At 40.9% G+C, this 27,513-nt stretch overlaps 1 protein-coding gene across 6 annotated transcripts in view; it reads right to left on the bottom strand.

Moving 5' to 3' along the window:
* The window catches only part of CALD1 (caldesmon 1), a 169,529-nt gene that overhangs the window by 83,345 nt on the left and 58,671 nt on the right, over positions 1–27,513 (bottom strand). For 5 of the 6 annotated variants that reach the window (XM_038152951.1, XM_038152952.1, XM_038152956.1 and 2 more), the window contains 2 exons: positions 20,941–21,034; positions 451–562 (listed from right to left, as the gene is read on the bottom strand). In XM_038152951.1, coding sequence (XP_038008879.1) covers positions 451–521 — 71 coding nt within the window. In that variant the 5' untranslated portion in view covers positions 522–562; positions 20,941–21,034. Of the gene's footprint in view, positions 1–450; positions 563–1,261; positions 1,602–20,940; positions 21,035–27,513 lie in introns of those variants that run through there. The other variant, XM_038152953.1, reaches the window with a different exon arrangement.

Genomic DNA, 27,513 nt, shown 5'->3' with positions numbered 1-27,513 from the left:
GGCAGTACAAACACAACAGCAACCGCCCAGTAATGGCAGACAATTCACACATTTGCTACATATACCAAGCGTATCCCAGCTTTCAATTTATATCATAAAACTTTACCTTTAGTATATTATATATCTGATATATAAATATCTGGCAAACAGTCCCTTCTGCACAGCACTCACACAGCATCTGAGGATGAGCTTTCCTTTCTGTGATTTCACGTGGCCATATTCCACCACCTTTGCTGTTTACATTTATCCATGTAGCAAAATAACTAGGAGCCAGACATTTACAGCAGTCTAAGGAAATTAGACAACACACACCCCACAACATTAGCTAAAGCTGTTTCTTGGCACATATCCTTAGCACAAGGACTCTTTGGAACTTAAGGCAGAAATTCTCATAGCCACTGCTAATCAAAGGCCAGGCACTAGCACCATTTTCCAGAGGTAGTAACTCACCTCTCTGCTTCCAGGCGCATTTCCTCACGCTTTTGCCTCCTGAGCTCTCTGCGGCGTTCAAAGTCATCCATGGTGGGTGTTTAAGCGTTCCAAGCTCTGGGAAGATCCAAATCTAAAAGGGAGATGATCACTTAGATGAGAGTGAAAACACAAGGGATGCATCTAACCAACTGAGTCCGTTTAGTTTTGTTTTGCTGTCTTAGCTTCGCTGTAACTATTTTCCTTTTCCATCAAAAAACTCAGCTTCCTCGGCATTGTTGAGATAAACAAGATTAATGAAATGTCTTGTAGGATAAACATAGCCCGTGCCTGCATTTAGTTTCGTAGTTAAAATTAAATCAACATGCTTCAAGTAAGGACTGTATACATCTGCTAGCCACAGACTAGCTATTTGTAACGTCACAGGTCTTTTCCACTAACAAAAGCAACAATTCAGCAGGATTTTTAACTTTCAGCTTCCAATTTTTCACCACAAGCAATAAAAGCACTGCGCAAGAGAGTTCTTATTTTCTTTAGCTGCACAGATAATTAAAAGCTCTGCAAAAGTTAGTCCCCATCCGGCTGTTCCCACCCCCACCTTTAGAAATGCAGAAAAAAGAAAGCAAAGAGAAAATGAGAGAAGAAAGAAAAAGAAAAGAGAAAAAAGGGGGGGGGGGAGAAAAATGAGAACAAAAAGAGGAATAAGAAAAATAAGCCACTGCTTTTAAATACTACCCAGGGGAAGTCAAACTATGTACAAATCCTGCTCACAGAACGAAGAGTAGCAATGCTTTTTTTATAGTTGAATCCGCGCGTTTTGCCCGTGCCCTACCTTCTTCTTTATGATTTAGTCCATGAAGTATTTTCCCCTTTACAGTTCTTCATATACAAAGCCTTCCCAGCCTCGGTTTATATCCCATCAAGCCGACTATTACAGAATTCCCCTGCAGCCCCCAAACCAAAAATGACTACCAGAAAAGGGAAAGCTGTTCTCTTTTTGTCCCTGCTTTGTTTACAGAGCTGTCAGTGGTTAGTTAAACTCTGCCTGGAATCTGGCATTTAAGGCCTGCTCTAAGATTGCTTCCTGTGCAGGGCTGGAGGCCTCAGCTTCCTCTGCAATCCCAGCCCCGGCGCTGCACTCCCAGCATTTCCACCCCCCACGTCCCCCCCAAAAATCCGCATTTCCCAGCCCGTCACTCCTCAGGGAGAGCCCAAAACTTCCAAAGGTGGCTCAGGAGCTGCTGGCAGCTGGAGGCAAACCAAGCCAAGGTGCATTTAGGCATAATTTGAAGCACTCTGTTTGCAGATGGAGATCAGTCTTGTGGCTTTATTTATGTTCCTGCCCACCGGGGCAACGGCCAAGTGCCCTCCCCATAAAATCACTGGCACCAGCAAAGCCTTGCATGGCTTCGGGGAATTCGTGGCTTTTTCTGCCCCTTTTTTGGATTAAAACACTGCTGAGGGTAGGGGTTTTGTGAAGGTTATTTTATTAGTTTACTTTCCCTGGGGGTATTTTTCTTTTTGATTTGTTCCCAGATTGGGGGATTTAAATTTTTGATGTTGTTGACGTGATTTTCCCCACATTTGTCTGGGGCTGTTTTGTGGAGATTCAAGGGAAAGATTAATTTTGCAAATCTGATAGAGACACTACAATTGCTGCTCCTTACCTTTTTCTAAATTCAGTTAGACCATGCATCTAAAAAAACCAGTTGTAAAAAAATTTTTTGCCAATCTTGTGTTTACTCTTAGCACTGTGAAGAACCCAGATCAGCAAATCTTCCATTTTCTCCCGAGAAGTTCTTCCATCTCAGCCCACATGTGCAGCTAAATCTGGCCCCAGTTTCTTTACTGGAGGACTGTGAGTTGCAGGGCTGATATGGTTCCTCCTGGCTGGGAGACAAGGATCAAAGGAGGAATGGCACTCTACAGAACAAGTTCAAAGCAGCACGCTGGGTTTCTGTGCAATGACAGTGTCCTCAGGAATTAGGACTTTACCAGGCAGCAGCACTCTGTGGAGCACAGTCACCATCAGGGATTTCAACAAAGAGTTGGCTGTCAGGATGACAGCTCACATGCTAGAAACAAAAATCCCAAAGCTTTTTCCTGCTTTGCATCCCTAAAGCAGACGTGCTTTGATATCTGATTTATGTGCACCTACATCACCTCTTACCCGGCCAGGCACATCCCTCTCTGCACCTCTCAAGGCACAGACTTTCCTTCTGGGCTGCTCGAGGCTCTGTGCACAAACATCACCCCCACACCCTCTCCAAGTATCCCAGCCCATCCTCCACTTGGTCCTCAGCATCACCTCTCATCTCTGAGAGCTCGAGCTCTTCCTCGCTGAGGAGGATAATAACAACAACCCAGAACTATTTCTGTTCTTCCTCCCCTCTTTTCCTTCCCAGCAGCACTGGGGAGGTTGCCCAGCACTGATAAGAAGTTCCCTGATGCAGCAAATTTTCCCCATCCTCAGGATACTTTTCTGTCATGCAATGAAGATCAGATGGATGGATGCCTTGGGAGGATGTCAAGGGTTTATCCCAGTGTAGTGTCTCAAAGGACTGAGGCACAGCCACTGCACGACATTCAGAAAGCTTTCAATCCAAATCTCTCTTTCCAAACTCAGGAAGCCACTTGGGAAATGGAGTTCAGGTCAACAGTTTGACCTTTAGCTAGCAAAGCCATATTAGTGCAAGAAAAGGAGTCATCAGCCAGAAGGTTCACTTGGAGAAGTCAACTATTCAGTGCTGTTCACTGTCTCCCCAGAAATGACAAGATGTCTTTCACCTCTGAGAACCACTTGACAATAACACCTAAACTTTCTTCCCATTTCCACAAAAATATGTAATATGCAATACACATTTTTTTATACATGGGATAAAATCTAAGATTCTCAGAAGACACAAAAATTGCTTTACTTATTGATGTAGGAATCAATTATCAAAAGTGCTTTCTACAAGCCTTTTTTTTGAGTGTGCACATTTTAATGCCTTTTTTTTTTTTTTAAGATAAATTGTTCATGAGTAAAAACATCCTGGGACAAAATGTAACACTGCACACAGCTCCCCTCCAGGGCCTGCCTTCAAAGCCACTTGGGAAAATGTCTCTCTGCATGACCTTCCAAAGTGGGCAAAGACATTTCATTTTTCTACTCTTTCATTGCATATTTATTTTCCTGTAACACTTATTTTTAATAAGTTGGTGTCAAACCAAAAAAGTTTCATTTTCTGAAAAGAGGAAAACTATCCCAAGAAAACTGTCCCAAAAGCAATGTTTTATTCAACCTCAAAAAGAAAAATTCCCTAGTTTTATTTTAAATATAAAATTTTAGGGGTTCAAATTAAAAGGGAAAATATTTTTATATGTCAATTTATTTTTTTCCAAATTATTTCCAGGTATGCTTTTCATCTAATTCACCTAGAAGACACCAAAAAAATTTAAAGAAGCTAAAATTTATATATATATATATATTTTGAATAAATGTGGATGTCTGAAATTACTTGACCAGTTCTATTCCCCTGGCATCCACACACCTATGTACAAATTACTGGAATGTGGGCTACTCTTACAGTGTGAAAAGGTCCACCATTTACCATTTTGTTGTTTCTACTTCAAAACAAGACCCTCAGCATCTTTTCAGCTTTTACACCACTGAAATCATCTGAATTAAACTTGTGGGGGTTTTTCCACCACCAGATTCAAAAGAGGGACCTGTGGAAGAATTTACCTAAATTGCCACGTTGCTTGAATGAGAATCACAGCAAAGTATGTGCCCTAAAAATATCATCTCTCCCCAAAAAAATCCTTCACTTCACAAGCAATACCAGTCCCTCCCTCCCTGCACCTCACATAATGCCTTTGATCTTCAGCTGACTATGGTTTATTGCTAAAATTGGTTGAGTTTTTCATTGTCTTGCTAAAAAGTACTTTCTTCAAGGACAGCCACATTTAATCCCTCTCAGAGCAAAGCACACTCATGCAAATCCCACTCCCCTTTATGTCTCATCCCATGAGAGACATTGAAAATTCTGCCTTCTTTCTTCAAGCTTTCATCCAGGTAGAAAATCAGAGTCATTGCAAATATGTGACAAAATATTTTACTAGTGCTTGGTGAGAATATGACAAAATTGGCTGAATAGAAATACACCCACAGCCATATAATTGTATAATCCAGTATGGAGAGCAAAACAACCTCCTGCTCCGGCTCAGATTTGACACTGTCCTCACCTTATTCCCAGCACTGGTTTCAGAGACAACTCAGCATCCAGGGGGTCTTAAAAACAGATGAGCCAGTCTGGCAGCAAGCAAAATGCAAACTACTACTCAGGTCTTTAACAAGAAATGTCTTTCAAGACCTCCCAGTCACCTTTCCATTACACTGCACGAGCTCCCAGACGGTGATGTTTAGGTTGAACTTCTACACCAGCTTCAACCTGGCTGAGCCAAGAAGCTTCAGACAAAAGCAAATTCCCTCATATGACACGACTGTGTACTGCACTGATGCCTCAGGTTTTAGCTTTTATGTTTTTCAGATTCTGTGCTGCTTTAGTGTGTAGTTCTGAGCTTCATATTAAGGGATGGTGAGCTCTCTGCAGGGAGACAAAACAATTCCTGCTCTAGCTGGGGACCCAAGGACGAATGATCCAAATCTCAGGTCCAAGAGCACAAACAACATGGGCTGAAGAGAGAAAAACAAGAAGGATGGGACTTCATAACCTAAAGCTGGAATGGGACAATTATAATATGCAAATGAACCAGAACTTATAAAAGTGAGAGACCCTGTGAGCTCTCGGGCATTTTGGGACCCTTTTGGTTCATCTTGGGTGCAGTCCTGGCTGGGCTCTTGTGCTGCCCCAGGTGTATCTATTGAGGAGATCCTTTTAATTAATCCCTACTTTATTCTTTAACTCCATCCAGCCTCTGTTCTACGTCACCCCTCACAAGACATCAGTACGAGGCTCTGGCCATGCCTGGTGACTGCATCACATAAGCACATTCCATCTTTGTTCCCTCTTAGTACAACAGCAAATTGCCCAATTTCCTCATTCACCTGGAGGGAAGCAAGGGGATTCGGCCTAAGCTTCTTTGTAACAAGAGCAATCTGCTGAATTTCCCATTGTATCTCAAGACCACTGCACCCTGTCCCTCAGGTGTGTCCCCTCCCTTTCTGAGCCAAACTAGCCTCTCAGGATTGTGAATAAAGATGGACTACCAGCACAGGCCCATCCTGCACAATCCCATCTCTGCAGCAGCTGGTAGAAATTTCAGGACCCTTCCAAGTCCAGCTACACAAAGGTTTCCGTTTGTCATGCAAAGCTTTGCATCACTTCCCGAAATGTCTCTCATGCCAAACCATGACACCCATGTGCTTGCAATTAAACATTTGATTGTCCTCTGACCTGTCCTCACTGCAGGATCAGGTGGTGACACAAGTCCTAAGTTGTTGCTGTCATTGTCCTCTGTATTTTTCTTAATACTACCACCAAAACCATCAAATTTCCTGTTAAATTTTGACTTAAACCAAGATTGCATGCAGCATTGTGACTTGCACTCCATTAATCCAAATGTCCCGTTTTCCCATTTGTGTCCACCTCAGGTGGCTCAAAGTCCTGGTGTCAAAGCATGGACCTGCCAAATGTCAGCAAAGAACTGGTCAGTGAGAAGTATAAAGGATATTTCACATTAGCTGGCTAAATGCCATGACATGTACTGTATCTGTAAGACTACCATTGCCCTTTCTTTCTACCTCCTCCACCTCAGAAGTGAAAACATAACCTCTTCATTGCCCCTTTTGAAGCTAAAAGCAACTCAGCAAGCAACACTCATTGTCCAAATGTGACTTGTTTAATCTGGCACCCGTGAAATGCAGGTATGACAAGCATTCTACTGCAATATCTGGGAGAATTAGAGTTCCTTAATCTATCTTCAGTCAAAACAAATAAATGTGTTTTTTATTAAAATCTGTCAGAAAACATTTGGAAATTATTTTCATTGCTCCCCTATTAATTCTGCTTTAGAAGCATTCAGTGCCACTCAGGTCTTTTAGAAACAGGCATGACTTCATTGAAATCAAAAGGTGGAGTTCAAAGGATTGATTTCTGCTTTGTCACACCTCATGCATGCTCCTTCTTTAATCCAAGATGTTAGATATCACTGGAATCATATATTACCAACAGTAAGGCTCCATAAATTCATTTTCAATGTTCCTTTCATGCAAAACCACATCTGCAATTGTTTCTGTAAATTTGGCCAAGCATTCATGTTGACTGCAGAAAATAAACTCTTGTACATATACATATATACATGCATACCCACAAACCCATATCAAGCAGCTTTATTCCTTCCCAAACAGAACAGCTCATTTGGGATTTGAGGCAAAATAAATATACTAGGTCACATGAACACAGTTTTATTCCAATGTAGCTGTTCCTTGTTTCATCTAGCCATGCCTCTTCGGACTTCCAAGGGCAATTCATCAATGGCAAACCAACCTTAGCATAAGAAAATCAAACTTAGGTTTTCTCAAGGTCCCTGTTTAAGTTCTTCGAACATTTCACTTCCAGCTACATGAGTGTTTCAAAACAATGGACTTTATGACGAGGAGGCAGTCAATTACAAAGAATTTCAACAAGGAAATCAAACCTCCCCTTCTGTTATAATCTCTGCTTTTGGTATTAAGTACATTTTCCATCTCATCTTCCATGGGAGTGAAAGAAGCTCATGTACACTGGTAGGGTATTTGCAAACCTGATGAGTAAATTAGTGAACACCCCTGTGGCATCCTGAGCAAAAATCTGCAGTGATTGCACAGAATAGAGATTCCCAGCTGGTGCTTTGCAAGCTCCTGGTGGCCCCCAGGACCAGGCCATGGTCCAGACCCTCAATTGCAGTAGGAGCTGAACAGGTTTTACCAACCCTGCCTCCAGCACAGGCTACCAAAGTGTACATCATAAACGTTCTTGAAGGTGCCAGGCCCTGTGACAGCTCCCACTGCTACAGAACCCCATGAAAACGTTGACAGGGAGCTTTTTATAGGACTTTGTTCCTGCCAGAGTTCCCTCCTTGGGTTGATGCCTTTTCAGGACTACTTAAAAACAGAGGGCAGACAAAATTAAGGGAATAAAAAGCAGTTATATTTATTGAAGGGCCTTCGAGTACCCTTAGAGCAGACAAAGCCCACCTAGGGGCTATGCCGAAAAATGGACAACGGGTCACAGGTTTTCATGCTTTTATAAATTTTGTCCATTTGCATATTGGGAGTTAATCTTCCAATTACAGCATCAGTGAAGTAATGAAGCCATTTACCACAGGTTTGCTCCCCCTTCCCAACTCACTTTTGTTTACATTTCTTGAGGCCTGACACAGTGAGGTGTCCTTGATTCCCAGGCCTGAAGAGGAATTGTTTTGTATGACCAAAATGGGAAAACAGTACCTAACACTCTATATGGAGTTTAGAGTTATACACTAAAGAATTACAGGATTACAAATATATGAAAAATACAAAAGTCAAAATCCTAAGGCATCAGGGTCTGCCGCTAAAAGATCCATGGCCGGTCCATTTCTTGCATCCATGATTAATTCAGCACTGGGGCAGGAGCTGCACTGCCCCAGAGGTGTCAGCAAACACTGGTGCTGCTGCAGCAGCAGGAGCTCTCATCCCAGAGACAGTCAGTTGCAGTGGAAAGTCCCCATTTATCTTCACCCCCTTAGGCAGGCTGACTGCCATTTCCACTCCTCCTACTTCCTTCCTCTCCTTTCCTCTACTGCACATGGACTTAAGGGCCAGGCAGAGCGTTCTCTTGACATTTGGATTTGCATGCACTGGTCCCACCCCTGGTCTCTGTGACATTTGTCTATCATTTCCCATTAGCAGAAGAAGGAAGAAACAAGACATAGCTGGAAGCTGCTGGCACAGCCTCTGGTTCTCATGGTAGGAGGATCGACCCTTGACTCTCCCCTCCTCAGTGTCCTCCAAATTATTTCAAATATGTCATCCCCAAAGATCAGAAGGTACTGAAATATTATTCATATACAAGCTGGAGTTGAAATCTTGGTCCTGTTGGAATCCTTGGCACACTTCCCAGAGACTTCAATCAGGACTGGATTCCACCCTCACAGGCCAGAATCATCTAATATGCACAATGAAAGTTCCATGGGCATACTCTGCGTGCCAGAAACTGGTGTAATCTCAGATTTTGCCAATATAGGCTGCTTCATCCTCTTGTACCTTTATGCACACACATGCAAAGACAGAATTGCTTTTACTCTTGCAATCCTTACTTGTGGGAAACGAGTTATTTTCACATGCACCATTACCACTGAGGAAACACTTAGCCTTTGCTGTAGATACAAAGTGAAAGCTTCATTGCCCTTTACCAATGTTTAACCATAAGTGAGAATAACCCAGGTAATGACAATGAGGCAAAACATAAAGAAATAGAAGGGATTTTGTAGTCCACAAAACCATTTGTAAAAGTGCTTCATCCCCAGATGAGCTCTGACTTTTGTTCATTTTTTCCTGCAATCAAACACTTGGAAGCAAGCTCATGGGATATCATTCACTAGTTGCCCTTGCCTTTTATCTGCTTCTACCAGCAAACATCTTCATTTTGCTAATTAATCACAAGATTAGTGCACTTCTTGCCCTGTTAAATGACAATTCCAATTTCCCACTGATTTCTATTAGGAAAAAAAATAAAAACAAACCACAAAGAATGGAAAAGAGTATCACACAGGCAGAAGCAGCTGAACAACTGTGGAGAAGCTTCACCAATACATTTTCTGAACGTATTTGTTTCCAAGCAGGTTTTACAAATGTTTTAGCATTCTATTTACACACTTTCTCTGTATCTTTCAGGTCTTGAATTAAAAGGCTAAAGGCAATGCCATTAAAAATAATGAAATGTTTCAGCAAATCTTAAGGTGAGGTTCCAACAGCAATATTCACTCAGCCAGGCTTCAGACTCCACATGTTTTCTGGAACATGTTTCAAAACAGAAAATCATGATACATTAAGCTACATAGTCAGTCATAAAAGAGTAATAGAAAATAATATGAAGATATAATGCAGCCAGCTTACTGTGGCTTCAGTTTTGTGTTCTCAACCCTCTTTCTTTTTGTGCTAAAACACACAGCTCCAGGATCCAGCTCTAGGATCAATTCTGATGAGAGCTGAGGGAGTCTCTGTTGCTTTCTCTATTGAGCCAACACCAAGCAACAATACTAGGTTTTAGACATCATCCTGCATTTTTAAAGAAAAAAGAAATATGACCAAAAAAACCACAACTAAACTTCTTTGGTTTGCTGATGCTTAACTAGTTTTGCCCAAAGAGACACTGAGTATTTTGAATCCAACCAGTTCCTTGGAAGAAATGAATGATAAATTTTCAAGGTGTTGCCAGTTGCTTTTAAACTTCAACCCGCCTTCCCTCCCAATATCTTTACACTTAGACCAAAACAACACATGTCACACCATGACAGACACAATGCAGCTGAAAGTCCAGTTATTCCATGGCAGAACATCACGGAAACCTGTGGAATTCCACCTGGCATGGATCCAGCTGCTGGACTTTCCCTGCTCACACTTCTGGTCATCTTTTAAAATGAAACCCAGATTGTTTTCTGCCAAGTAGGTCTATTAGTTTATCTCTATTGAGCAGCAGTTCCATGTAATTTTGGTTGAAAGCTGAAGCAGGAGGTCAGTCCTGGCTTTAAAGAGGTAAAGCAGGGCAGCAAAAACACAAAGCTTTTAAACACGACCATGCAAACAGGGTATCACAAAATAGATGTATATCCCTCAAAGCCTACATCATGCACCTCCACTGTAGGCTGAGTTTAGCTGAAAACAAGGAAACACACAGCAATGTCACCAAACCAGAGAACCCAAGAACAGTGAGGATTTGGCCTGGCTCAGAGTCAAATAAACAAAACAGGTGAGACCTGACAGTGTCGTGTCCACACAGACACACAAACATGCTTTGTATTAATGTGACAAAAGAAAGTTACACTTGAGCACTGCATAAAGCAAATAAATTTCCAAATCGTTTCATTTATTTAGGAACAGTGTCTCAAATATCTGTGTGGTCCAGAGGCAAAAAAAAAATAAAAAAAAAATTTAAAAAAAAATCCATCAAAGAAATAGGTAAGGGGAAAAAAATAATTTCTGTACTAAATGTTACCTACTACTATTCCCCTAAATCCTCTTCCACAAGTTTCCAAAACCCCTATGGGCTCTCCTCCAGCCTCCCCTGTTGCCATGTAATTCCACCCAGCTCAGACTGAGACTCAGAGCACACATGACTGCTCACAGTATAAGTTCTGGCCACCAAAGGCACATGAAGCCCCTTTTTCACAGGCAGGGGATGCAGATGGATGTGCATAGAGAAGAATCAAACCAAAGTCACAGATGATAATGCTTGTAAACTTGGAGAATTCTTACAATCCATAGTCCAGATTTAAAAAATAACAACAAACCAAAAGCACACTAACCTGAAAATAGCTTGTACCCTTAACGATAACAAAGAAAATAAAATCCATATCTGAAAATCATAAACAAACAGCCTGATTTTTCAATGCTTACCTGAACCAAATAAAAACTTTACAATTTGTAAATATTGACAAGTGTCACTTCAGATCCTGTTAAAGGAGTCCCTTAAATATAAAAGACAGGTTGCTCTCTAGTTAAATCCTTTCTCCGTTGCTTTTCCACTACTGCAAGTAATTGAAAACAGAAGACATGCATCTTGGTGCAGCCTAACTTTTTAGGAAGGGTAAATGTAATTATTTACATCACACTGCTCATCAAGTTTCCTCTCATTTGCACCCATCTACCTTCACACAAAGCCAATTAAAATCCAAATGCATCAACACTTAAAGTCATATAAAATAAATGAACCTATTAGGTGATACCGTCTGCAAGACACCACTAATAAAATCCACATAAAGACAGCACCAGTTTTCTTAGCCAGGGAGTGCTGCACAAGACACAAATTCATAATGTACATACTCATAATATCACTTCAAAGAAAATGGTGTCACAAACAACATTATAAAAACACAGCCCAAAGCGAGGTGTTGTGTAGGGAATACAGGTGATTGCAAAGTCTGAAGGATGTGTACATACTTCAGAGAGGACACACCCAGGGAACAGATCTGAATTTTTACTCTCTTTGCTACTGCTTCAAGTCCATATTGTTTTGGTATTTATATTAAAAAGGAGACAGAAATAACTTTGGAGATGACTAAGCAGTTTCTTGATTTCTATTAAGTACTGAAAAGCAGCCTTGCCAATTTATCCATATTTAAGTTTCTACAACTTAATATAAACTCACTTCCAAGAACTACATAGGTCTTCTTAAAGTATGTGCAGCAAGAAGTCAATGCTGTGCCAGCTGGCAGATTAAACAAGCCATTAAATAGGCTCCTACTGAATTTAAAGGATTGTTTTTCATCTTTTCCCTCTCTTCTCCTCCACATCCAGATGTATTATTTAGGGGATATTTTCCAGTACCAGTAGAAAAAGTCAAAGAAATACCCTTGGCACATAATGAGTTTTCCCTCCAATGTGGTCTCCTGCTGCACTTGGAATTTATTCCATTACTGTATGGCTTGCAATTGTCCCAAAATACCTCTGACTATGTGAAAAGATGGGGAAAATCTGTTCGGGGTAGGTATGACTCTTCATTTGAAAGCAGGGACACTCAGGGTTGATGATTTCACTCGGACCATTGCTGTCCCAGTGTGCCATCCCACAGCCCACATCCTGCAGCCCTCTGTGCAGGAGAACAGTGCTTTCCCTACACATTTATAGCTGAGAAAGGCAGAGTCCACCAGGATTAAGAATAAAGCCACCAGCCTGTCCTTAGGTTGGCAGAGAAGCCCCTGTCTCTGCAGTCCCTGCAGGACTTCGGTGATGAGAATTAAAAACCAGCTGTGGTAAAACCCTAGGCCTTCATGAACAGAGGTCTTCAGCTTTTCATTTTTCCTTCAGAGCTTCAACCTTAAAGTTATCTGATGTGGAAGAGGTTTTACAGCAACTTCTGTGAGCCAGAGGGAAGTTTGATAAGAGGATCCAGGTTTACCCCTGAAAGAATTTCCTACCAACATCGTCGACATAGACACCAAGAAAGAAAAAAGGATAAATAAGAGAAACCTGCAACTGTCTATTCCAATAAACATCTTGTTTGTCTTTCCTGACCAATATGTCAAGTGTAAACTTCTGAGTTTTCTAAGAATGTAAAAAATCATGCATGCTATAATAAAAATGGGTTTGAAGCCTTCTGAAAATGGAGTTTGCTTTGTATCGTGACCGTCTCAACTACAACAATCTGAACTTCATGATCCAGCAGGATTCAGAGGATCACTGAGTCTAGAACAAACACAGATATTAAAACAGCCCTGGTGTCATCTACAAAGGAAAAAAAAAACAACCCTAAATAACATTATTTCAGATAAAAACACCCATATTTAAGTTCTTCAGAGAAAACATTCCAAAAGTATCCAAGCTGCATCTGCTCCCTGTGGCCATTTCAGTCTGACTGGAACTACAGGCAACTGAAGGAGTAGCAGTGGCTTCTGAAAGAATAATTTTAATAATAATTTACTTCTGATAAATAATTTTACAAAAAATTGAAATTTTCAGGCCTCTCTCAGTATTTCAGTTCCTGGGTAGTGAAAACAATCTCAGTCCCATAAACTTGCTACTGAACAAGAAAACAAAGAAGGGCTTAAAACCAAGAACAGGCACACAGGATGAGACAGCCAGCAGTGGAACTTGCCCATGGCTTGAAGCATCTCCTTTCCCAGGGGCAAGAAGACCCTCCAGGCTGGTTCCAACAAGGGGAGTGAACCCCTCTGCTTCCAGCCAGACCCAGAGAACATCCTGGCCCACGCAATGACTTCAGCATTTGGCTCCAGCAGGATGTGATTTGCCAGAATTGTTCTGGGGGTCACAAACATTCCCCGCTCCCTTCTTGAGGGGTAGTTTAGAGATTAATTGCAAAAGCTGAAGTGTAAAAACCTGTGTTTTGCATGTATTCTTTGTTTCTAATCCCCAGTATCCATAAGGGGACTCCCTCACTTGGCTAGCAGTCGGGATTCATTAGACCTTTTATGATGATTCTTTCTGTTGTGCAGATACATGATGAATCTCAGATGTTTAAATAGCTTATAACAGTGCTCCATTGACCTTGCTGAGTACAGTTGGAGGGGAAAAAAGGTAATTTTCCTCAAAGAAATGTTAAAAATGTGTCTCCACTACAGCACAGATGCAGAGGATAAAGAAACTCCAGAGGGATTAAAATATTTTAGATTAATTTGGAAGAAGGCCACATTGTGTAAAGCCTGGTTAGTTTGGGCCTTTCCAATTCCACGCCGTATAAACAAACCCATTTAAACTGCATTTGTTAGAAGGAATGTTTAAGGGAAAAAAAAAAAATCCCCCAAAGCAGTTGTAACTCAAATGACCTCCAGTTCTGTATTCTCTCCTTACTGCCTAAAGAACAAACATATGTACAATATATTCTAGCCAGAGTTTGTGCAGTTGCTGCATGATTCATACTGCTTGAAAATTAAATCATTTAAGTAAAGGGATTCTGGCTCCCTCAAGCAAGGTTTTAAAACTGAAGCAAGGTTGGGTTTGGAGCCAGCTTCCATGCTTTGAAGAAGACCATTGCTCATAGATTTGTGCTTTGGGCTGGGTGGAAGAAATTAAAAGATGAAAGTAAATTGAAAGCAAGAGATGGAAAGAAAGTAAAAAAGGAGGGGAAAGAAAATAACCTGTAAGATCAATACAAATATATAAAAATGAACCTAATGTTCAGCATGTCACTGACTGGCAGGAGCAAATCCTGAAATGTTTACTCACTTCCAAGGTCAAATTTTGCCCACTTTAGTCCCACAGGAGTTTTTGCTCCCTCCAAAGGGAAAAATCCGATTCTAAATAACCATAACAAATAAAGATTTGCTGACCCTCACAAATTAATCAAGTTGAGACACAAATGAACATGAGGGCAGCAGTGCAGCAGCCAGAGGGGTAACAAAATGAAACACCCACACTTGAGTCATTTTGCACAATCAGCATCTGCATAACAGTGGGAACTTAAAATAAAGGGATTTTCCTTATCAACCACAAATCCCAGAGTAACTCAACTTCAGGAATAACCTATCTGCTATGTGGGTAAAAAGGCTTGTCCAGAAGTCCCAGGTCTCCTTGTTCTGTTGAAATGGCACCCAAGTACTTGACTGCAACCCAATCACTGCACAAATTCCTTGTCCCAAAGGATGGGAAGCAGCTGGCACACCTGAGTACAAAATGTTGTCTTCCCTCTCCCAAACACCCAAAAGAGCCAATATTATTTATTATTTCACCACTGAATGTGAGTATCTTGGAGAGGAATATGGCAACTTAAAGTTCGGAACAATACAACTCAATAGTTTAGAACTCAAAATGAGGGGGAAAAGTTGTTTTCATTAAAAGGAATGCATTTTCAGATAATAAAAAGATTAATTTAAATTCTGGGATTTGGGGGGCTAGCATCCCTTCTCGTATCTTACATCATGGCTGTAAAACTCAACTGGGATGATGGCTTCTGAAGCTATCATACATTTGATAGCACACAATTTTCTTATTAAATGCTATCTATTTCAGTTCTCCATGTCATTTTTCCTCTTGGTTGTTTCTTCCCATTTGTGATTAACACATTTCTCTAGCATCTCGCACACATTTTCACTTTGGCTGCTTCTAGAGCCAGCCCAGTGCTCCCATACTCAGCCTCCTTGCATGGATGGAAGGGATACATTAAGTTCTCCTTGGAGATACTCCAGGTTTGCAAGGATATAACCATAAGGAGAAAGCTGGCTAAGGGGACTTTTACATCAAAACAAAAAAAAAATCAAGACAGAATGTGGAACTCCTTGTGGTTGGGTTTTTGTTCTTCAAATGTCATGTATGGACCTTTGTTTGTTGACATACCACTCTACACATTCATGAAAACAAGATGTTCTCTTGTCACTTAGACTATCATGGTAAGACATTTTAAATAAATACTTCACATAATTTCAGAAACAGATGTTAGACAGTAAAATTGGATGTTTGCAATAGAAATGGCCAAGTGCTATTTAGTAGTGCTTGGAATTTTCTGGTTTATGCTTCATATTATCACCAGCAGTGCATGAAAACTCAACAGCTATTACATCCTCAACTTTTCTTTTGAAACGTATTTCTCTTTAAAATTTACTCCAAGAAGTTTACAAGTAGAAGTGAATATCTTTCAATACACTTAACTCTGCCCTTTCACTCATATGCCTGCTACAATTCTACATACATGTATTTTTTATTTTCTGCATCTTCAGTCAGAGGTGGGTTTGTTTGCTCTACCCTCTCTCACTGTGGCTAAGAAAGTGTAAAAGATAGCCTAAATTTTGCTTCTCTGGGCAGTTCCAGCCTCAGTGTTACTCCTTGTAGTACTCCTGGTTAAGTATTTGTTTACTAATAACATAATTCCACGGTTAATATTGCCCCTTCCCTGATTCAAACGGAGTGTCTCTGGTACCTGTAGTAATAAATTTTGGAAAATTGCTGGCTCTTAGTCCAGTGGCAGAAGTAAGATGATTTGATCTCTTCATAAACCCCTTTGTTTCAGTTTATTGACATGCTACAGCCAGCTTTCTGTGGCCTGAGTTAGCCAGGGTGAGCGTGGTGTTAAGGTCAGAGATACACAGCAGGGATACAGATGTACAGTGACATCTCAGTTGGTGCTCCTTGTTACTTTTTTAAGAGAATATATAGACTTTTTATGGAACAAAAAGCCCTGAAAATTCTGGTAAGAAAAAAAAAAATTGAGAGAACAATTAACAAAAATTACTAAATCAATTAAATTTTACGTTGAGATTTGTAACTTTCCTCAGGTTTTGCCGTTCAGGATTTTCTTTGTACGTGTAAGGAAAACAGCACTTAGATTATCCTCACTTTTAACACAAGGAGAAAACATGACAGAGATTTGTGTCTCAGTGATAAAACTAGCAAAAATAGAACACTTATGATAACCCAGGCTTTGAAAAACATCAGTAAAAAGCCCCCCGAGCTCCATGAACATGTTGCAGACTGCACATGTCACATAACTACAGACTACAATTTTTTTTGCCTGAGGCTCCCACATTTAACAAAGGGAAACACTGCTTTCAACAAAAGATGCTATTCTAGTTATGTGCCCTTTTACCCTGTCAGAGAAACAGCTGGTATCATAAAGTCACAGCTAATTTGTATCATATCTGCACTAACAGTCAGATTTAGTTTGTATCAAACTTTCAAAGTTGGACTTAATGCCAGTTGATGGATGACAGCTTTTCTTGCCTCCCCCCTTCTCAAAACATATTAAAACATTGCCTCCCACATAAAAAAAAAAGGCCTCCCAATATTCAAAATACAGAGTCTTTAACATGTTCACATCACCAAAATACATGTTAAATACACATCATTAAAACTAGCAAATTTTAAAAACCCTAAAGAAAGGTGAGAATACTATACCAGTTCAGTGACAAATAAATAGTGCTTTAAGACAGACGTGGGTACCAAGTGTAATGGAAAAGAATTTTCTCTTAAAAAGAAGAGCAGAAAAAAACCCTGCCTCAGGTAATCTCTTGAAGTTTGGGGTATCTGTTCTCCAGATTCCAGTCTGCCTGCAGAGACTGTAAGGGTTTTTTCAAGGTCAGCATTTAACAGTTTAGGGAAGACCAATTTCACTTACTTTTTTTAGGGGACCTGTTTCTCGTTTAAGCTATTAAATGTCATCTACTTTCATTTTAAGACCCCTGTAGCAGAATGCCTTAACTGTGTAAAGGGACTCAAGTGAAAGTGAGAGTCAGGCCAAAGACTCAACAGTTCCAAACCCACAGAGCTCACGTGAGAAAAAGTTAGAAAAATTAAAAAAAAAATTTAAAAAAAAAAAAAAAAAATCAGTCTCTTGTTGGAAAACAGGCATGGGGAACTTCCAGAGACTGGGAGTTCAAGCTCAGTTCATATCAACATCTAACAATGATGGTGTGCTCCTGAGGCTACCCCAGCACAGCACCTGAGTATACAACATGAGCTGGAGACAAGATACATTTTAAAAATTTCAGCTGTTTCTCACTTCCACATTATATAGAAATATTTGGCCAAAGCTCTTGTCCATCATGATCTGAAAGCATCACCAAAGTGTAGGCAAGGAAAATCTGTGCAATGCTGCACAGTGTAATTATTATCAGGGTTCTGAACAATTGGCCCCATTTATCAGGGAGAGATTGGTGTGCTCTGTGAAGTTACACACACCAAGCCAACAATGGCCCTGGGAAGCTCAAAGCAGCAGCAACAGAAATGCAGTTTTTAAGTGACAGGAGAGCTTATTGTGATGGAGCTGAGAAAGAGCAGTTGTCAATGAAGGCCAAAGAGCCCCAGCTCCCAGCCTATCTTTCCTTGCTTGCATTGCCTGACTTAGAAGGGCAATACAGAGGACAAAGACACAGCTTCTGCTGTGCCTGAGCTGTGCTTGTCACTGCTCCCTGATGGACTCCCTGCCAGTGAGCAGAGCCAAAGTGCAGCATGCTCCTGCCACCTCCACTCCAGTGAGCTGGATCTGCTCCCTACCTACTGAGAAGATGCAAATAATCAACTCCACTCCCTTCACTCCCAGCACAGCAGTGATTCTGCCCTTGCATATGATCTTTCTGCTTGTTCAGAATTTTTTAATAATTATTTTTCAAATGTTTCTAAACCTCTGTCTGACAAGGCATGGTTTGTCAGAAGCAGATTTCTCTTCAGCTACCCAGTGTGTCTGTTTTACAATTCCTAGGAGCTGTAATTTCTGGAAAATAAAAAATGTTCTCCATCCAAAATTGGGATGAGTCACAACAGGTATACTTGTTTGGGTTCACCCTTAAATGAAGAATAACTTTCTATATCTAGATGATGCTCTGGCTTTGTTCACAGCCACTCCAAACAGTTGTAACACCTCCTCAGCAACCCAAGGCATCACAAAATCCACCAGGCTCTCATCTCTCACAAAACAGCTTTTCCCAAAATGTGCCCCAGCTGTACACAGATGTCACTTGAGGCCCCAGAAGTCACAGGGAAGCTTGGGCTAGATTGAGTTCTGCCCCTCCTTTTCCAAGTAGCAGAGAGGATGGATGAGAGAAGGAAGACCCTATGTTCATCTGACTTTACCTCTAAAAGCCATAGAAAATATCTTCAGAGACTCTACAAAAATGCTTTTCTCCTAAATTATTATTTAGGAGAAAAGCTGACCAAACCCATTCTTACACAATGTTTCCTAATGGCAAACATCTTTCAACAAAACAAACATTTCCAAGGGAAAATAAAAACCAATCATCCCTATCCAGGGACTCCGAACCTTAACCTTTGAGGGTAGCACTTATTCTTGAGAGGAATTCATATGAGCGTGTCACATTGCCTTCCAAAATCAGGTTTGACTGTATTCAAGAACTAACTTAACAGGACTGTCATAATACCAGACTGTTACTGCCCTTTATATTCAGATAAAGAGATGTGTCTCATTTCCAGTACAGAGATAATGCTGGTTTTTTCCTTTCCCAATGAGTGTATTGGTTCACAAGATTTGCTTTAATGATTTTCTCAAGGTAACTAATGGCCTATTCCATGGTATTTTCATTCACATCCCCTAAAACCCATCCCCCTGTTCAGCCAGCTTTGCCATGTGAAAATAGAGCTTAAGTATGGAAAATATGATCAGATTTTGCCTTTACTTCTTTGTGACAGAATTCTTTTGTCACCTTGACAAGTGCTGTGCAGACACCAAAGGGACTTCAGCATGAGAGAGGTGGCATTTACCCTGCATCCACCACTTGGAGAAGATGACTGAGTCCCCGGAGGATGGATTTTCAGATGCAATTTACGAACCAAAATAAGGAACCAGCCCCAGCTCAGCCTCAGTTTTGAGGGACTGAAGTGCCTTCTTCAATACCACAGACTGCATGCTCAGACCTGTCTACAAATACAACTCCAACTGCTGAGGTATCAGAAACACTCTGGAGGGCAGTCACTGCTCTCTTTGAACATCCAAGCCTTAGCACAGGGAAAAAAGACTCACATTTATGACCCCACTTGCTTTTGGACAGTATGGCTTTCAGACAGTATGGCTTTCTTTGCCTGGATTCATATTTTTAAGGAATTTAAGTATCTCATAAACACACTACTTGTGGAAGCATGTGGGAACTTAAAGCTAGACATCTCATGGGAAGAAGTGTTCCATGGGAAATTCCACAACATTTTGGCTGGTTCTGAATCAAAAAGAAACCCTAATTTTGAAACATCAGCATTTCCTACAACTGCAAATACCAGATTGCATCTGGCTTCAGTTTTAAAAGCTCCCCCCACTAAAGGCTCAAAAGTAACACAGAGCTGCAAAACAACAACCAGGGCAGAGAACAGCCTGCAACGATTATCAGCCCGTTCTTCAGCACTTGCACAAACCTTCTCAGAAGTGTAGACAAAGTTAAACTTGCTTCCCCAAGGATGATGACAAAATCAGCTGAAATGGGCCCAAACCCAGCAGCTCTGATGGGGAGGGAAGGCTGCTGGAGATCAAAGGCAATGCAAGCAGTGTCCAGCCTTCTGCTGTGTGTGTCTCCTCCTCCACACTGTTCTTGCCAAAAAAAGAGGGGCAGAGGTACAGAGGAGGCCCAGGCACAGAAAGTGGTCCCCCACCAGTGACCAGCAGCTCCTTATACCCTGAAACGACTGAAGATGATGGTATTTAAGGGAGCTGACTCAATGCTGGGGCAATATTTCCGACCCATCATTCTGCTGTCACAGTCACTGCTTAAACTTTAGAGCCAGCCCACAGTTTGTCTCCAGTCTGGAATTTCCGTATATTGAGGGGCTAAAGTTTACACACGTTATAAACACTTCCTTTAAATGGTTTGTGAGCCCTCACTTGTTCTGGCAGTGAAAGAACAATGTTTGTAAAAAAAAAAAAAAAAAAAAAAAAGTCTAAGTGTTCCATGTGGTAAATAGTTGGTAAACACAGTTACTTGGTCTCTCATATACTTCTCAGAGCCTGCTTGCTCTAAAAAGAAGACACAACAGGATAGCAGCACTCCAGCATATGATCATAACACAAATAAATATGATTTAAGACTCCCACTGCAAGGAAAAAAAAACCTGCTAAAATCCTGTGGAGAAACAGAACTTTTAAAAGAATGGCCGACAAAATGATTATTGTAAAACACAATCATTTTTGAGTTGAAGGTAAAATTCCATGTGAAATGCTTTAAATCCACTATAAATTCTGAATAAAGTAATCACTGCTGTCAGTGACACCAGAGGGACAGGAGCCAAGGGTCTGCTGCAGGGTTCTCCACTGATTTTCAGAGGAATTTGGATCAGCCTCCAAAGAAATAATACACACAAGAAAAAAGAAAGCCTCAGATAAACCCCCCCAGCTTCTGAAGGCCACAGGAAAGGAAGTCTGAGGTAACTTCTTTGATCGTACTCACAGGAAGGCAATCAGAGGAAATATTCTGAGTTTTTCAGTAACAAACCAGCTGCTTGACGAATCAAAATGACGACTCCAGAAAAATGAGGTGAACTCTGTACAAAAATAGAAAAAAAAACCCTTGTTTAGCAAAGGCATAATTACTCTGCATTCTTCATTTTTCTTTGGTAAAATCTTCTTTAATGACGCTCCTAGAAAGCCAGGGGTTTTTAAGTTATGAAATAAAACTTTAAAAGTTAACAAGAAAACTGACTGTCAAAAGCTCTAGAAATTGGAATTTGACTAAGATTTTGATTTCCCAAGATGTCATAGCCAAATCAGTCACTAAAACATCTTTGAGAAGTGAAGTTTATACAGATTGTTGTTGTCAGAACAAGATGAAACATCCTGTCTGACCAGCAGTGAATTTTCACAGCACAGACAGATTTCCAGGACACCCCCTTAAAGATATAAGATATTCCCTGCAGTATAAAAAATGTTCAAAAAAGTACTCTGCAAAAGCAGATAAACAGCAAGATGACAGCCTGTAGATGGTACAATACTATTCAGTATAATCAAACTTAAAAGTCAGTACTACAAACTGGGGAAAGAGTTCATAGCAATGAATTTCTACAGGCAAACTGAATTCATTTTGCAGAAGTAAAGGTACAGGAGGGAAAAAAGAAACCCTGAGATCATTATACAAGCAGCAGTCAACTCTAAACGAGCCAAAGACACTCAAAACTTCTTGCAGTCTGAAGAAAAGTCCTCTGAGAATATTGGGGGGGCTCCCTAAAAGGGTTTCCATGCATTGGAAAAGGCTTCCCACCCTGAACTATCTCTGGGTGACCTGGTAGAAACCCACCATGGACACCAGGAAATGCAGAAAGAACAAGCTTCAGTGAATTGGGGTATTTTTCCCTCTGCATTCAGCTACCTCTTTGGTAGCATACAGACACACCAAAGTAAAATTAAAAACTGCAAGCTTTCTTCAGAGAGAGCCTCCAGTGGTCCGTTCTCTTTAGAACCAAAGACCTTCAGGCTGAACATCTGCTGCCAACAGAGGAAATGGATTATTTAAAAATCAACCTATTTTCAGTCATTTTAAGATAATAGCATAGGGTTGGGTACTCAAATTCATTTCTGGTTATTCACTGGCAACTCAGGCTTTTGAGGACGCAATACAAATGACTGTTCTGTAATTTCAACAACAGTTTTACAGTCTGGTCTCTAGGTTTTAAGACACCTGTCACTGATTCACATTATTGCAAATACTGGGGTGGCCAAAGGCAGGAATTTGTTTCAATGTATTGGAGTTTCAGTACTAGACTCAAGAGATCTCAACCCCAATTTTATGCTGAGCATTGCTGCGCACATATCACCTGAGAAAAAAAGAACAATGTAAGAAAACAACCCTGATTTTCAGGGCATGAAAAGTAAAACCAAGAACTTGGAATCTTCTCCTTCCTCTCCCTGGTTACACCTGCTAACAGCAAGAGCAGGCCAGGCTCTATCAGTCCAGAACTTCAACTCATGAATAACAAGGCCCTTCCAGGTCACTGAATTAATTCCAACTTTTCCACTAAATTGAAATCTTACTTTGCTCATTTCTCTGGTTTAGTGTGGCCCATTTGACTCTCAGCAGGAATAACTTCAAGACATTCAGATCATGCTTTTGGAAGCTCCTGGGTCCAACAGCCCTTTTCTGCTTCAGACCATTTGCTCTCTTTCAATCTCTTCAAGATTTCTAAAATGGAGACAACCCCCAAAAATATTTCCATTTTCTTTCCCACAGTCATGAAGACCTTTTCTGCTGCTTTCCTTGTATTTGTTCTGTTCTAAACCAACACTTTTCTGAACCAAGTTCAACGTAACTTGTGATATCAATAAAATTACTCTGATAAATATTCCTCTCACAGTGCTTGCCTTCCAAAAGAGCTTCTATCTCACCACAATTCCATTGTAGGCATACTATGGAGGGTTATGAGCAATTTAACAAACAGGTAATTCCCATACAACTTAAGCGTGAAGGAAGTTCAGGCCCAGGTCAAAAAACAGACTCCATAAATCCAAACCCTCCAATCCAACAAACATCCTCAGGTTTGGACACACTTGGGCTGTAATCTTCAGTGGTAAAATTGGCACCATTTTTACTGATTCTTCAGTCCTTCAAATTCCCCTGACCATAAACTTTGGGTTCATGTTCTGCTCTCATTTGTGCAATGGCATTAAAAGTACCCCAGGCCTTGGCACACACCCAGCACTGCACATTCAACACTCAATTTCCAGCTGACATGGGCACTAGATTCCCAGATAACACAGGACAGTAGCCATTAAATACAATTTTAGTAACTGAAATGCTTTTCTCAGAAGTTCTTAAAAATGCTTCATCAGAAGTACTTTGTGGCTTAAGAAGTTCAGGAGCTGCTGCTCTCTTGATTATAGAAACTGGAGGAAAAAAATCCAATCCAAGGTCATTCAGCAGTTGACCTGTGACATTTAAATGTGGGTCGGGGAGGGCTATTAAAAAATAAAGGCATACACACACAAAAAGCATGGTTTCACTCCCCTCTGCTCTGTTAATGAATTTGGTTCCATTACACCTGGTAGTTTTGAATGGAAATAAAGTTAATGGGGCCCAGTTATCAAACTCTGTGTTGCAGGTATTCCATTTTATCCAAGAGATCCCAGCAGTGATCAACATCAGATGTTTAGAGTAGAACATAGGGACAGGGACAGTATATAATGGTGCTTCCCACAAATACTCTACAGCAGCTTGTGGCTTCCAGAATGCCTGAGTCAAAGGTGGAATCCATATATTTACTGATCTCCATGGCAGCATTTTTCCATTAGGTTCAGCAGCTGCCAACACTGAAAAAAATCCTGTGACAGAGTCCTCACTCACCTAGTGCACAGTTAGCTCTGGTATGCACACAAAGTATTCAGCATTGCATCCCATACAATGGAGCAATCCCAAACCTGACAGCAAGGTGGTTGAAAAGCTGTCTTGGAAATAGCACACCTGGCTTTCAGTCCCACTTACATACATAACCACTTAGGAAAATGAAATCAGTAGGAGAGAGTGGGAACAGAAAGAGTAGTTGAAAAGTGCATTTGAGCATTTTTTTGTGACAAAGGAGGTAACCCAGTCTACCTACTGCACTTTGAGTTAGCAATTTATTAGATAAGAGGACTCATCCTCTGGTCTGTAAAAATAGCAAATATTTCACAGAATCACAGAACAGTTCAGGTAAGATGACACCTCTGGAGATCACCTAGTCCAATTCCCTGCTCCAAGCAGGCTGCCCCAGCACCCTGTCCAGCTGGGGTTTGAGTATTTCCAAGGATGGAAATGCCTTTCACTGGCACCTTTAAGAAGGCTCTGGTATGGTTGTTGTTATTGTCATCTGTCCCCACTCCCAAGGCAACAGAGTCACAGTATGTGACAGCCATAGAGTGGCTGTTAAGCTTGAATCTCACCACAGTTATAGCTAGGAATTTTTATCCACGGATTTCAATATTGGCTGTTGTGCAAATTATTTTCTTTTCCCTCAAGTCATGAAAATGACAGCAGAAAACTACCTTTTTTTAAAAAACAGTCTAGGTGAAGTATTTCTTTGCATACCCACTTCTTCCAGAACTATGTTCTCCTTTTGATTTTTATATTGTCACTGTTGTCATGGAGTTTATTTACATGGGAAGACATTACAGAGGGAGCAATTAAAACTTTTCCTTGGATGCGCTATGTGCTAGAAGAAGGATTTTCAATACAGGATTTGGCTAATGAGTGTTGATCACTAGGACACCCAAAAAAAGGTGGCCAAGGAATTTGTCTTCTAGCATGACCTGAGAAGGGCAGGTGTGTTCACACGTGTTAGCTGCTCACCCAGGCACTTGCACACAGCTTATCAGTACAAAACAGCAGTTCAAAGAAAATAAAAACACCTCACGCAGCAATATGCTTGAGTTAAATCTAAAAACCATAGTCAAATCCCACTGGCTTCAGGCTAAAGACACATTTACATGCTCTGCTGAACACAGTTTGCTCTACCTGAGCTCCACCTCCCAGAGGGGCGCAGCCACCTCCTGGGGGAAAAGTTTTGTGAGGGAGAAAGATCTTCCCCTTCCCTTCTGCCATACTGCTAAGATCCTCTTAATGAGAAAGTCATCTGACCTCCAAAGCTCCAGAAAAGGACAAATTTTCCCTCCATGGTCATAAAACACCAGTTATCCTTACGCTGACTTCAGTAGCAGGACACCCTGATATTTTGGAGCAAAGTCACTCCTCTTACATTCTCAAGGATACTCTCTCAACAAAAATGAACATCTTTCAGATAAAATGACTGCCCTACATACAGGGTTTCATTCTGCACATCCTGGCATGGGACAAGAAAGAAAGCCGAGTGCTTCCTGAGGTTGAACACACCCAAAAGGAGGACTTGGTACAGCTCATACTGGGTGAAAGTAGATTGTGAGATCTGTGCATGGTGATTCCTGAAAGTAGAGGCTAACAAATAAGCAAAGTATGTGTGCATCTGAGCAGATGTGGGCTGGAACAGCATCCTTAGCCATGCAAATATAGCACTTGCTTCCTTCTTTGGCCACATTTGTGCTACTAAGCAGAACCCATTTGCTAACCACACAGCAGTGGCATTCACATCAGCAGCAAACCAGACTCCTCGTCTCTTCCTGCTTTGCTCAGCACTTACTGACCACAGGAATAAACAGAGGGTTGTGCTCCTCAGATGCTCCATGCAGGATCTGCTGCTCTCCCAGGGACATCAGCGACAGCAGGAACAGGCCAGGCCTGTTCCAGAGCAGCCCTCTGTCCTCACGTAAACTTCGCTCGCCAACAGAGGAGCGACACGCACAGCGAGGAAAAGACAGCTGAAGGGGAGAACTCCCCTCTCCAATTGTGTGTTTGCAAGAGACAACATTCTAAAATCTAAAAGCCAAAGCTGGTGATATCCCTGTTTTTAATCTGGAAATTGAACATAAGCTCCCCTACATCACTGGCAGTGGATACAGCATGTCTGCTACAGAACGTGCTTCTGAGGGGAACTCTTTACTGCTAATAAAAAGTCCCAAATTCCTTGCAAATTCGCTGTCCCTTTCAGAAAAGGGTTCCAGAAAGCTTAGAGCTCTAATCCAAGTTGTTAATAATCCATAAAAAAATACAGCATAATAATTCAAAAATAGTCTCTTCCAACAGACAGTAAATGGAAACTGCCTGCTTTAAAGCATATTTTGACAGCTGCTAGCATCATTCAACATTTCAAATAAAAGAATCTGCTCAAAAGAAACAGAGCAAGTAAGTGAAAAAAAAATGAAGCAACAAAAAGGTCTCTTGTGAAAGCTGTGATTTTCTCCTCTTCTGTGTCATCTTCAGCTATTGAATGGAAACACACTGGTGGGATGGGTGTTGGAAGAGAGGGGGCTGCAGGGAAAATTCTGTGAGCTGTATCCTTTTCATGGAAGTTTAATTAATGGCATTTCTCAGAAGAATTTTGATTGACAGGATTAGTGCCAGCACTAAAAGTTTCTATTTGTGGATCCTGGAGCTCACAGCTCCCATAAAAATAAAAAGAGTTCAGAAAAGAGCTTTGTGCAAATGAAGGCATTCCCTCAGCAGGGAAGGTTCATGTGAACCTCATCTGTGGCTTCCCTTCACATGGGTTTTTCTGCGGAGATAGGATAGCAGAAAGTCCCTGGAGAACACCCTCCCCCATGAGGCAAAAGGTTTGCTTCCATTTTCTAGGTTAGTCCTTGGGGAAGGTTCCTAAAAGGAGTCAAAATTAAACCCTAAGAATGAGTGTTCCCAAATTTTGTGGAGGGAAACATTTGGTTCCACTTTCTTTTCTTTTGGATTTATTTCAGCTTTTAGTTCAGACTAACTTTTTACTTTCTAAATTCCTACCTTTTCCTGCTAAGACAATCTAGTATTTTCCTAGCAAAGCTCAGCTCAGAAGATTTCAATTCTCTAATCACCTATTAAGACTTGGGACAAATGATTATGTTGACCACAAGTTTTATTTGATTATTGTCAAATCTTTAAGTACTATCTCTCATCTTTACAAGGGGTAATGCGTTGCACTCCAAAACAAGAAATTGGAAACGAGCCAATGCTGCCCCATTGCAAAAACAAGGGAAGGACAGAGCATTCCAGTTCCCACAGGAAGCACACACCAGTTTGCTGAACCATCCTCCAGAAACTTCGAAATGGAAGAAAAGAAGAAGGGGAAAAAAAATTATCCTCTTCACTTTCTACATCCCTTCTCACAGGATAACCTAGTTCAGATCCACTTATTCTATCCCAGAAGTTTTAATGCATCTTATTTGCATTACATCTTCATGGTTTTGTCCCATTTTTTCCTCTGCTCTTCTCCTGCTTTCCCTCAACTCTACTGTTCTCCAGCTTATTTGCTCACTCCTGTTCACATTCTTGCTATGCCAAACCTAAATCAATGTCTTGGCCCAGATCCTCTTCCTCCTACTCATTGTTATCGTCCTGGTATCTCCTATCTCTGATCCTATCATTTTTGGGAATTGTTCCCATAAATCTCCAATCTCTCCCTTTTTGCACCTTAAAAATTCT

This window comes from Motacilla alba, chromosome 1A (assembly GCF_015832195.1).
Source record: "Motacilla alba alba isolate MOTALB_02 chromosome 1A, Motacilla_alba_V1.0_pri, whole genome shotgun sequence".
Lineage (NCBI taxonomy): Eukaryota > Metazoa > Chordata > Aves > Passeriformes > Motacillidae > Motacilla > Motacilla alba.
Note: the sequence above shows the minus strand (reverse complement) of the source record. Positions and strands in the feature narration are given on the sequence as shown.